Below are 12,094 nucleotides of genomic sequence, written 5' to 3'. Positions count from 1 at the left end.
CTTCTCTCATATAACCTGATAGCCAATGATTCACCATCAGAACCGAGTTCATAAACATCAATTCTATATGATAGATATCTAAAAGATCACATCATAATCTTTCAGGAAGATAAGAAGCATTTAAGGGGTCACACAACCATCGTCAGGAACGGGTCAGGTCCGCGTCGGAACGATCCGTGGTGTGGAGTCCGGAATGCTCCGCGAGTCTTGGGCTGAGGAGTGATTAGTTGGCATGAGTATTAGCCCTATACTCAAAGGAACTCGACAATCTGATAGGCGTTCTTGGACTATGACCTTTCTGGTGTAAGGGAAGAAAGATAGTCAAGGGTATGGTGGTTTATCCAAGGGTTGGGAGTAAATTGTAGCATGTAGTGGTATTTCATGATGGGCTTTTCTGCTGAAGCTCAGGTAGCTTATATATCTGTAACCCTTTCCTTCAGTTTAGTGTATGTTTCGATCTGTATTGCAATCTCGAGATATGTCTATTATACTTGACTGCACAATAGCACCACCCAGTAGTCATTCTATTTGCTAGAACAGATGCCAGCATTCTTTGCTCCAAGAGTCGCAGATCTGCCTATCCTGACTGCCAACCCGAATTTGAAGTATGACTATATGGCAAAGATAGCTTAGTAGTATGCGGGCTGGAACCTGTATAGTTCACGCTCGCCAGGTTAGCCCTATGCACCCCACGGGGTGCTCCACGGGGTAGCCCTAGATCGTCGGGTCTGACTCCAGGCTGTAATCCTTAGCTTCATATGGCCCCCCCTTTCATTCAACTTGTTGTCTATCATGCTACGGATACACCCGGGGTATTCGGAAGGGCCCCGAAGTGCTTCGTACGCCATACCCCGATGTCAAGTTCCGTGATTTAGAGCTCAAGTATATAAATAAATACAGCCTCTTACAATCGAATTATCTCTTCCCATAGCCACTTCTCTGCCACGAATCCCAAAAGCCAATATGACATCCTCCTACCTCCACCCCCTCCCCTCTATATTCAACAACACCCTCGCCAAATGGGCCTACATCTCCTCAGCCGCGTTTGCTAATCTCCCAGGTACATTCAACCGCTCTGCCCTCGAAGCACCATGGGCAACAGAATCCATCTCGGATGATAGACTTGCGCAAACGTACCATCCATGAAGCCCTACCTACTTCCACCCAACCAACTACTAACAGAACAAATCCAGTCTTGCCCATTTGAACACCACCGACTTCATTGCCTATGACCCTGAATTCTTCGACCTAATCGGCCCCAACGCCACTATCGAACACGTCCAGAAACTCGCCTATCAATCCCACGAATCACCCTGCTACATCAAGGAAACGAATCAGCTATTCTTCGTTGAATGGGGCCCTCCCGGCGGGGACGAGGGGGTTCACTCATGGCAGTATCTGCTCGACACTGAGACGAACGAACTCAGAAAGATCACGACAAGTCCGCCGACGTATAATACCCACGGCTGTGTCTACTATAATGAGTCGCTGTATGTCGTTACGGATGGGTATGGGGACGAGGAGTCCGGTTCCTTGGTGAAGATCGTTCCGAAGACGTGGGAGAAGCAGACGCTGGTGAATAATTATCTTGTTCAGCCGTTTGCGGGATTTAATGATTTGGAAATGGACAGGGAAGGGAACTTTTGGTTGACGGATTCGAAGTCGGGTTGGGTTTGTCTTCCTTCCTTCATTCTTATCTTGCCTATAAGAGGTTTCTAACACGATCTACCCCAAGGGCCGAGGCATCACCAACTTCACACCCCCCACGAACCCAAGCATCTACTTCATCCAACACGACACCCTCCGCTCAAAGGTCGTATGGACAACCACCGGCAACACAAACGGCGTCGCAATCTCCCCCGACGGCAAGACCCTCTACGTCCCAGACACGGGCGTATCAACCTACTATCCGCGCCACAAGGACCCGTACGGAAAGCGCGAGCTATGGGCCTTTGACATTTCCGAGTCAAGATCCGTTTTGTCGAATAAACGCCTCCTGAATAACCCGATCGCGTACTTCTACGACGGCGTGCGCGTGTCGCGGAATGGTTGGATCTTTGCGGGGGCGGGTGACGGCGTGGATGTGATTGATCCCGAGACGGGGTTCGCGGTGGGGAGTATCCGGGTAGGCGGGGGCGATAATTTGGCGGTTAGTTTGGCGTTTGGGGAGAATGAGTTGTGGATTGTGGGCAGAGGAGGCGTGTGGCATGTTAAGGGGGTTAGGGAGAGGTTGGCGAGGGGATGGTAGGATTCTGGATTGACTCTTGTTGGTAAAGGGGATTTGAACTGGAGATGAACAAGATAGGTATGGCTAGTATATGCAGTTGTGCTCGTACGTCTTAGTGGTGCTCTATCTACCTATGCAGTGCATCATCTATGGAAAGGGAACAAGATCCCTTGTGGTCACGAATGGTCTACTTTGAACCGTAAAGAAAAACAAAATGCAAAAAAGAAATGCATCATCCGTGAATCGAACACGGGCCTCGTCGATGGCAACGACGAATTCTACCACTAGACCAATGATGCTAGTTGATGTTATTCAGCCTTTTTAATTGCATCCTAGTCCATAACTGCACAATGATCAGTCTTCAATCTGGTTGGTATGTAGTAATGTACACAATGGGAATTATCATCTGGTAGCCAGTCGAATTTCGTACAGAATGGGTCCGAATAAGATATATCCACTGTCTGAATGTTCGAAGATAAGCAAAACACGTAAAATGAGAAATTGCTATAATAAATTACAAATTAGGCATATTAAGCAGATGCCAAAAGTTAAGAAAGGATATCAACGGTTAAAACGAATCAAAATCAGAGCGCAAAAGACGTCAGCCTCCATCATTTTGAGCAATCCTTAAACTCCACCCGCTTATTTCTTCTTCTTACCGGTGATGCCCAGTGCATCAGTCAAAGAGGTCAATCCCAAACCACTCAGCAGCTTATCGAGACCCAGTCCACCGAGCAAGCCGTGAACCAAGGGACCCAGACCCAGACCTTCCAGGAGGCGACCAACCAGACCCAAGACACCGGTCAAGAGCAGACCGACGGCAGCAATGATCTGGAACAGAGGCTCGCTTAGCAGTGCCCACAGCGGGTTCAACTCCTTCTTGGCATGAGGCATATCCGCGATAAGACGCTTGCCCTTTTCGATCGTGCTCACCACCGTGTCGGTCAGCTCCTTGATCTGATCAGCCAAGGCATATTCTTCAGGAGAGGCCTCATGGGACGCAGCGCGAGCCTTGGCGGTGGCAGCGATATGGCCGTCCGGGTCGAGTGCGCGGATCGCCCCGTTGCACTCCTGCAAGATGCTGCCTGCCTCCTCGATTAGGGGCTTCACGTTCTTGACGAGCTCTTCCTCATCGAGCTCATCCTTCGGCGTACGTTCCGCCTTGTCGATGTAATCCAGGATCATCTTGCAGATGGGGCGCACACGGTCGAGCGTCTGACCAACGATAGCGCTCATCTTCTTCGCGAGCTCGCGATCCTTCTGCGCTTCGAGCTCCTCCTTCGTGGGCTCGGGCTCTTCCGGCTCGGGTTCGGGTTCGGGCTCCTCGGGCTCAGGCTCGGGGATGTTCTCGATGAGCGTACATTCGCCCAGCTTGTTGCCATCATTGTCCACGACGAACCCGTTGTCGTCGATCTCCTTACCCACCAGCGTGGGGAGGTTGCCGGATGTCAGCTTGCCGATGAGGTTGCCGTCAGCATCGCGCACCTCACCCTCGCGTGTCACCTTACGGCCGGACATCGGGTTCACGGTGCGCTTCTTCTCCTCGGGCTCCCAGCGCTCGGCGCGGCCGAGGCTGTTACCGTTCTTGTCGAGGATGTCGCCATCTTCGTCGACCTTGCGGCCCTCCAGCTTTTTGGCGTCGCCTTCGATCACCCGGCCGATGATACGGCCCGATCCGTCGACCACGACGCCGTCTTTGCCGACGACCGCGCCCTCAATGCCGTAAAAGGATCCTTCTGGTTTCTCCTCTTCAGCTCCGGGGATTAGCTCGGCACGACCGATCACTTCGCCATTATCGCCCCAGATCTGGCCGTAGCGGTCGACCTTGCGACCGGCAAGACGCTTGTCTCCTTCGACGAGACGGCCGAAGACCGTTCCTGAGCCGTCGACAATGTTGCCGAATTTGTTGACTACCTTTCCTTCGAGGATGGAGAGGTCGACCTCCGGCTGCGGCTCCTCTTCGGGAGGAGAGTAGGGCTCGGCGTGGCCCTTGACGCTGCCGAACTTGTCGATCACGTCGCCGTCCTCGTCGACGGAGCGGCCGCGCAGCTGCTTGATGTCGCCTTCGGTGATCTTGCCGACTTGGTTGCCGTTCTCATCGATCACGAAACCCTGGTCATCGACGACCAGACCTTCCAGTCCTGCAAATGGTCCTTCGGCCTTCTTCTCGCGCTCCTCCTCGGGGATGAGCTCGACACGACCGACGGGCTTGCGGCCATCGTAGATGACGCCGTCGTCGATTTCCTTGCCAGCGAGCTCCTTGGGGTTACCTTCGACCACACGACCGATGGGGATGCCCTTAGGTCCGATGACGAGACCCAGCTTGTTGGGCGAGAGGCCGTTCAAGCTCGACAGATCGATGACTTCGGGCTCAGCCTCAGGCTCTGGCTCCGGCTCCTCGTAGTGCTCGGCCTTCGCAATCACATTGCCATGGCTATCAGTGACCTCACCGTCCTGGTCGACAGCGCGACCGAGGACCTTTTTCGCGTCGCCCTCGACAATCTTGCCGACGCGCTTGCCGTTGTCGTCTTCCACGAACCCGTCCTCAACGACATGCAGACCCTCCAGGCCAGCAAACATCGCCTCTTCCTCGTATTCCTGCGTAGGGAGCGTCTCGGCCTTGCCGATCACGTTGCCGCGGTTGTCCCAGAACTGGCCCTTTGCGTCCAGCTGGTTGCCGCCGCGAGCGAGCTTCTTGACATCGCCTTCGACTACCTTGCCGATGGGCTTGCCGGTCGATGGGCTGATGATGTTGCCGGTCTTGTTGGTCGTCAGACCCTCGAGGATGGAGAGGGGAGGGAGCTCGGGCTCTTTCTCTTTGCCTTCGCCTTCGCCTTCCTTGGCTTCACCATCTTCGCCCTCTTCGGCTTCTTGCTCTTCCTTGGCGGGTTGGAAGTCGGCTGATACGTCGGTCGCGTCGTCGGGAGCTTTGGATGTGGTTTCGTCGGCTTTAGAGCCGGTTTCGTCGATCTTGGATTCTGTCTCATCGATCTTGGAACCGGCTTCGTCTGCCTTGGATTCGGTGTCACCAATCTTAGAGCCGGTCTCATCGATCTTGGATCCAGTTTCGTCAATCTTGGACCCGGTCTCGTCAACCTTGGATCCGGCTTCGTCGGCCTTGGATCCAGTGTCGCCGATCTTAGAGCCGGTCTCATCAACCTTGGAACCAGCCTCATCGGCCTTGGAACCAGTCTCGTCGACCTTGGAGCTGGTGTCAGCCTTCGAGGTCGCATCATCAGCCTTGGACGTGGCATCGTCAGCCTTAGACTTGTTCTCATCAACAGACAAGCCCTGGACACCCTCAGCGGTCTCATCAACACCGCTCTTCGCGCGAGCAGTGCCAGAGTCAGCAGCACTCTCCGCACCAGAAGTCTTGCCCTCCGAAGGCGCAGCGCCCTCTGCGAGACTGCCGGCATCCTGAGCAACACTCGCGACCTCATCCGCAGTCTGCTTCGCAACAACGTCAACCTTGCCCACCAAATCACCATCCTGGTCCAAGATCTTGCCCTCCTCATTGGCAGTAAACCCAACGAGATCCTGAGCCTCGCCCTCCACCACCTTCCCAATCACCGTGCCATCATCATCCTTCACCAACCCCTCATCATTCACCTCTTTGCCCGCCAACGCCGACAACTCCGTCACAGCGACCGCCTCCTCCACGGCGCCTGCGACCTTCTGCGCCGCCTCGGGAATGATCTCCGCCCTACCAATCAAATCTCCATCTTGGTCTAGGATCTCCCCGTTCTCATTTACCACATACCCAACGAGGTCATGGGGATCGCCTTCCACGATCCGGCCCAGCACGTTACCCGCTGAATCAGCGATGCCACCTTCCTGGCCAACTTCGAGACCCTTCAGCGCGGATAGGTCCAGCGTCTGTTCAACCGTCTCCCCGACCTGGCCGACCGTATCGCCGACCTGGCTTGACGACCCTCCTTGGCCGAGACGACTGACACCTGAGACAGCGCTCTTCAATCCGCCCGCGATCCCGCCCGCAATGCTAGACATCTTCCCGCCGAGGCCGCTGACGGAGCCAGAGGCCTGCGACTGCGTGTCCTCGGCGGCAGGGGCGGGCGACGCGGTGCTGAGATCGCGTTGCTCCTGCTCGCCGACGCCTTGGCCGAGCTGCGACGCGGTCTGGGACTGGGAGCGCTGCGGGGACGGGGTCGATGGGGGCTCGGGGTCCTTGAGGGGGTTGGTTTCCGGGACGTTGAGCTTGCGAGGGGTTCGTTTGGGAGAGGGGCTGAAGCCGGAGCCGAGGTTGCGGGCGGTTCCGGAGGACATGGTTGTTTTGGACGTAGATGGAGTCAGGTGGTGAGGATTGTAGGCTGGGGGTGGTGTTGCTGTTGCTGTCGCGGATGGTGTTTGTGTTGTGTGGGGAGTTGGGGGTGTCGGTGTGGATGATTTCGGGGGAGTCTCGGGCTGTGAAGACGGCGATTGGGGATGCAAGTGTTGGTGAATATGGAGATGCCGGTGTTGTTGCTGGTGGTGGACGTAGTAGTTGTAGTAGAGGTTGGAGTAGTGTTCGTTAATCTTGACGGGTCGTGGACGAAGCCGTTAGATCGTATGGAGTAGGGTAGGGTATAGTACAGTACAGTACAAGCTCGTATAAAAGAGTCAAAGGAATAGGATAGAATAGCGTCACAAAAGCGTAAATAAATCGTCAATTGAATATATCAAACTAAGAGGAAGAGAAAGCAGAAGAAGAAGCAACCTGAACACCCCCAACCCTCACCATCCTTATATCTCCCATCCCAAGCATCCTACAAAGCAAGCTGCAAGCCAAACTACGTCATGATCAACCCTCCTTCAGATGCAGGCCGCGACGTCGACGGCCAATTGAGATCGAGACTCGATCGCAACGTCGGGTAATACAGGCACGTCATACTCTCAGCTCCGACCATTGCTCGACCCGGGGAACCGACCTCGTACTGCCCAGCTCCCTGCACCCTGTGCTTGGGGGAAACGGGCTACTCCAGACGATGACTGGTCGGTAGGGTCCTGGAAGCACTGCGCTGACGAGGAGTCTAGATTCTGGGAGTTTGAGAGAGGAAGGGATGAGCGTCTGCCATGCTTGCTTGCACAGTAGCCCATCCACACTGAAGGACAGTAGGACTCGCCTCGAATACTCTGGTGCCTGCCACTCCACGCATCCAGGAACTGGGATGCTGGAGAATGGACTGGGATGGAGACGGTAGGGCTGTCAGCGTGGTCATCATTGCGTCAGGCGTCGCATGGTCGGGGTTAATTTACTGTAATCGACGATAGGAGAATAAAATAAATCCTGGCTCTGGGGTTATTAGGGTTCGGGTTTAGATTAATTTATATTAAATCTGGAGACTGTGGCAGCGTTGGGGGGATGTTATTGGTTAGTTGTACTGTAGTTAAGTCTTTGGGGGTTAAATCAATGCATCCGACCGATATGGGGACGTTTACCTTATTATTGTTATCATGATAATGCACACAGATGCCATGACTAAAAATCAATACTTTCAGTATATTGAGCACATTTGGCATGACTCTCTGAATGCAAGAGCAATTCAAACATCCAACCATGTCTCAATAACCAACCTGAGCAGACTAGATTAATCTAAATGACACTGATTCCCCACCGAAGTGGACCAGCAATCCGGATTCTCGATCGATCGCAACGCCGAATGAGATCATCGCGACCACCCGCCAACCGGAGAATAGACGAGTAACACGACAGTCAACTAGTCCCGACACCTCCCCACCCCGTTGAATGTTGATGTTGATATCATTGCCGATCAATTTGCCTCTTGGTCGAGGACAGAGAATCTCGACCATGACGTCGGTGGGGACCTGGGCCGCGTGGAAAATCGACGGTCAATCCGTGGCTGCGATGGTGGCTTGATCGGGGAGGACGGGCGTTATTGGCGATGCGACCAGGATATGAAGTCATGGACAGGGACTGACCATGCTTTGGCAGAAGGTAGATGGGACCTTTTGTGGTGCTATTCCATGGTACAGTTACAAAGTACTGTGGTGGACTGGAGGCGATGCTAAGTATAGACGGGGTTGGTTTATGCGTCGGTCAGATCCTTAACGGGCGGAGTTTTTTGTTTGCTCGTTGGTCTAGCAAGTAATTAACATTGAATGATTCTAATAGTGCATGCCTTTTTTTTTCGGGGCTTGTTTTCTCTCCATCGTTTAATCTCTCTAGTCAATTTCCTAGTTTTTCTAGTTGTTATTGATTTATCAAGAGTTCCCTGCTTCTTTAACCCTAAAATGTAGACCAAATAAAGCCTCCCATAACCAACTCCCAACCAATATTAAGTTCTCCAATTCCCAGACCAGACTCAAATCCCAGTAAACACACCCCTTGCCAATGCCCGGTTGACGGACTCATCCCCACCCCGTACCTGACAGCTACAAAATCTGGTCTCGTTCCTGGAACCTCATTAGGTGAGCCATGGATAGGTTCAACGGTGGTGGATCCTGTGGCTCGGCGTCTAGAACATGACGATAGAGATGACCCTTGCTTTACCCCGGTATATATATCTCATTCTGAGGGAACATTCGGGGATGGAAACTTGTTTCTGGCCTGGTTTGTGTCTTTGGGTTTTTGTCTGCTGGGGTATATCCGGTTTAGGTTCCTGGTTTGGTCCGGGTAAAGGGATTGTAGGAATTTGGGGTGCCAGGGGTAGGCTACCGAAGTAGAAGAAAAAATGAATGAATTATTGAAGCTTGCCCTTTTTTTTTTGATGCTAACTAGGGGATAAAAAGGCCCTTTATATCTTCAATATCACGTGGTCTTCATGGCCGATTTCATGGCAAATACCGCTTATTTTCATGGAACCTTCCGCTTCATATAAAGGTTTTCGGAACTTGCCTTTAGCGAGGGTTTGGCGGATTGCTCGAAGCACCTGATTCTTCTACAGGGATGCCTGGTCTGTTTGGGTTGGATCAACTGGGATAGTATCCTAATTGATTGGTTCCAGGAGTCCTGCAACTGTAGGGCAGTCATCATTATGGTGAATTAGTACAGTTCCTATTCATTCTCCAACGAAGCTATCCTTTGTCTTGGCGTCTGGATGCTCAGGGGGTCGCTGATGTGTAGCAATATCGAAAACAAGGGAACCTGGAATATTCCTATGCATTGCAATCCGAGGGAAATTTTTAGCCATACTTGGATTTCATTTGGATATCATTCCGGAGCAAGTAAGGCGAACGTGCCGCCGAGAATCGTGTCAAAACTGATGCATGGATATATTTTCCCGTTTTGGTCAAGAACATGAACCCGAACTACAAAATCGCTAGCCTATGGACGCCCTGAAAACCAACGACTGGAGTACAGAGAGGGCAGAGCATTGAAATAGTGTAAAAGACATATACGGAGGCGTGAGGACAGAGCATGAAAATCCAACCAGACATGTCTTTGCAGGCGTTTGCATGCCTGAGGCAAGATGCCAAGCATTTCGCCCAGAGGCACCTGTTATGTAGGGCATACCATGGAATATCTCACTTATTCCTACATGAATCGTTCAATATAATAACTCAATTTTAATGAGAACAACTCTCCCGTTCATTGATTTCATCGTTTTCTACCACCGCGGTGCCCCTGTCGCCTGGAACGTCCACTACATCTACACCGTACGACGCCGACTCCGACTCCGACTTATCTCCCGACTCCGTCTCCGCCCCGACCGAGGCATCCGGTTTGCTTCTCCTTTCCCGGTCACTCAAGGTGACACGAAGACAACACCCTAGCGATGACAGGGAAAAGACCATCGGAAACGAGAAAACGCTCATGTCGTCGATGCGTCGAGCTGAAAGTAAAATGCTCACCCAGTCAGGACGATGATCGATGCCACCGTTGCTCCCGGCTAGGCCATGATTGCGCCTTTCCGGAGAGACCGACGCGTCGCAGACCAACGTACGCTGCTATCTCCATTGCAAGTAGTCGGTAGCTAATTAGTTCCAGAAAGAGCCGCATTGATAGATTGCAAGAGCGGGTTGACGAACTACTTGCCCAGGTCGGTCGTTTGATCTCATGCACCGCCTCCAATGTCTGACCCCTACTAGAATGGCGCAGGACATACAAGAGCGTCTTCAAATGCTACGCTAGGAGTCTCCAGCACCATAGATCTAGACAAACAAAATGGTTCGATCGCCAGCGGCCTCATTACATCCGACAGGGCCAACGCTCTTCTGGAGAAATTTCGCTCGTTCAAAATGCCCCAATTCCCATTCGTCGTGATCCCTGCTACCACGAATGCATCTCAACTCCACGCACAGTACCCATTTCTTCTCTTGACTATCATCGCTGCTTGCTCGGAAGACGATTTCGCGCTGCAGAAGACCCTCGACCACGAGATCAAGCGGCAAATCTGCGTTCGTATCATTATGAATGACGAGCGCAGTATGGACCTTCTCCTAGGTCTCCTGGTACATACAGCGTGGTACCAATACAGATTTGAGACGATCCACACCCAGATGTATCTGACCTTGGAGCTTGCTATCACGCTCGTGGTTGATTTAAGTCTCGATCAAAATAGTGGCTTGAGCATGAGAGGTATCACTGCTGGGTTGAAGGGGAAGGGTAGTGAAACGGCAATCCAACAGTCTAGTACTGCAAAGCGCGCGCTCTTGGGGGTGTTTCATTTAACCTCGGTGTAGGTGGAACACTTGAACCTCGCAGACCTGACTAATGTAATACAGGCTGTCTTTGTTCCGCCCACAGCTGTCGATGAATTACACGGATTGGATCAACCAATGCTGCTCAAACCTCTCTGAAAGTCCAGAGTATCCGACTGATAGGCTTCTAAGGACGTATCTCGATGGTTCAGCATCAATTCTTAAAGATAATCTCGGCTTTGGCTCGAAAGAGCACGGAATATACTGGAATGCAGTTGAACACCGGCAGAATGAGCTAAAGAAGGGCTATACTGCACCGCATGATATGCTGCACATCGATAACTGTACGTCGCTCTACTAAATTGTCCACTCTTGCTTACATGTAATAGGGGCGTATTACTTTGAAGTGAAAGCAAAACCAATCCTCCTTCTTGGACAAATCCTCCACTACCAGTGCACCACATTTACCATCGAGCAAATGACCAAACTCGACTACCTGATACACTCAACTGAAGATTTTATTGCATCGTTTCCTAGGATCCCCGCCGATCGCATCGTTAATCTACCCCTTCCTTTCCATACATACATGTGGTACGCTCTGCTAGTACTATCCAAAACCCTCCTCCTTTCCAACATGGACCACTCGAAAACATTTGCTCTCGAAGCAAGTATCTGCGGAAACACAGTGGCAATCCTGAATAGAATGGAAACCCTCTCCACCGGACAAGATCTATGGGCGAACAGTCGCAATATCATCGGAAGCATGCTGTCCTGGTTGAAGGACCATATGAGACAAAAGGCCAGTGATGGGCAACCGGCTCATGGGTATGCAGATATTAGTCCTGGACAGGTCGGACGCCCGGCATCTAGTCATAGCATTGGGGAGCTGCAACTTGATGATATACCGGAGGAGGCATTCTGGAATGCAGATTGGTGGCAGCAAATGGTGGAAGGGCCTCTGTGTTATCCAGCCGTGGGTTCACCGTCGTGGCTTCTACCGACAAGTGTAGAAGAATAAACTAGAAAATCCATACTCGATTAAATCGGTGTACGTTATCTTATCAGTGACCCGACTAGTCCCAATTAGGTAGAGCTGTCACATGTCCATCTGACTAATTGACAAGATCAAGCTGACCGCCTACCGCAAGTGGCCGGAGCAGTCCACAATTTCTCCGCAGCGACAACAAAGTCAACCAACACCGTCTCGATCCATCAACTTCCCCAGATGCGGTGACCCGCCAACGCCAGCTAGTCAGCTCGCTAGTTCGC

At 52.1% G+C, this 12,094-nt stretch overlaps 3 protein-coding genes and 1 non-coding gene across 4 annotated transcripts; 2 read left to right on the top strand and 2 right to left on the bottom strand.

The window, feature by feature from the left end:
* Positions 1-963: 963 nt before the first annotated feature.
* LDX57_006140 (SMP-30/gluconolactonase/LRE family protein) lies at positions 964-2,248 on the top strand (the record flags this gene model as incomplete). The annotated part of the gene is made up of 3 exons (XM_046087831.1): positions 964-1,133; positions 1,194-1,671; positions 1,736-2,248. The coding sequence occupies 3 exons, from the start codon at positions 964-966 to the stop codon at positions 2,246-2,248; spliced, it is 1,161 nt and encodes a 386-aa protein (XP_045943799.1).
* A 207-nt stretch (positions 2,249-2,455) lies between these two features.
* On the bottom strand, positions 2,456-2,526 carry LDX57_006139. Its single transcript has one exon. It is a non-coding gene; the product is annotated as a tRNA-Gly (tRNA).
* Positions 2,527-2,678: 152 nt separating this feature from the next.
* Positions 2,679-6,918, bottom strand: LDX57_006138 (LEA domain protein). Its single transcript, XM_046087830.1, has one exon. The coding sequence runs from the start codon at positions 6,509-6,511 to the stop codon at positions 2,870-2,872; it is 3,642 nt and encodes a 1,213-aa protein (XP_045943798.1). The 5' UTR covers positions 6,512-6,918; the 3' UTR covers positions 2,679-2,869.
* Positions 6,919-10,423: 3,505 nt separating this feature from the next.
* Positions 10,424-11,843, top strand: LDX57_006137 (uncharacterized protein; the record flags this gene model as incomplete). Its single annotated transcript, XM_046087829.1, has 3 exons — positions 10,424-10,863; positions 10,910-11,169; positions 11,215-11,843. The coding sequence occupies 3 exons, from the start codon at positions 10,424-10,426 to the stop codon at positions 11,841-11,843; spliced, it is 1,329 nt and encodes a 442-aa protein (XP_045943797.1).
* Between the last annotated feature and the right edge of the window lie 251 nt (positions 11,844-12,094).

The sequence above is a fragment of the Aspergillus melleus genome (assembly GCF_016097325.1).
Source record: "Aspergillus melleus strain CBS 546.65 chromosome Unknown contig3, whole genome shotgun sequence".
Classification (NCBI taxonomy): domain Eukaryota; kingdom Fungi; phylum Ascomycota; class Eurotiomycetes; order Eurotiales; family Aspergillaceae; genus Aspergillus; species Aspergillus melleus.
The sequence above is the reverse complement of the archived record's forward strand: the minus strand, read 5'-3'. Positions and strand labels throughout refer to the sequence as shown.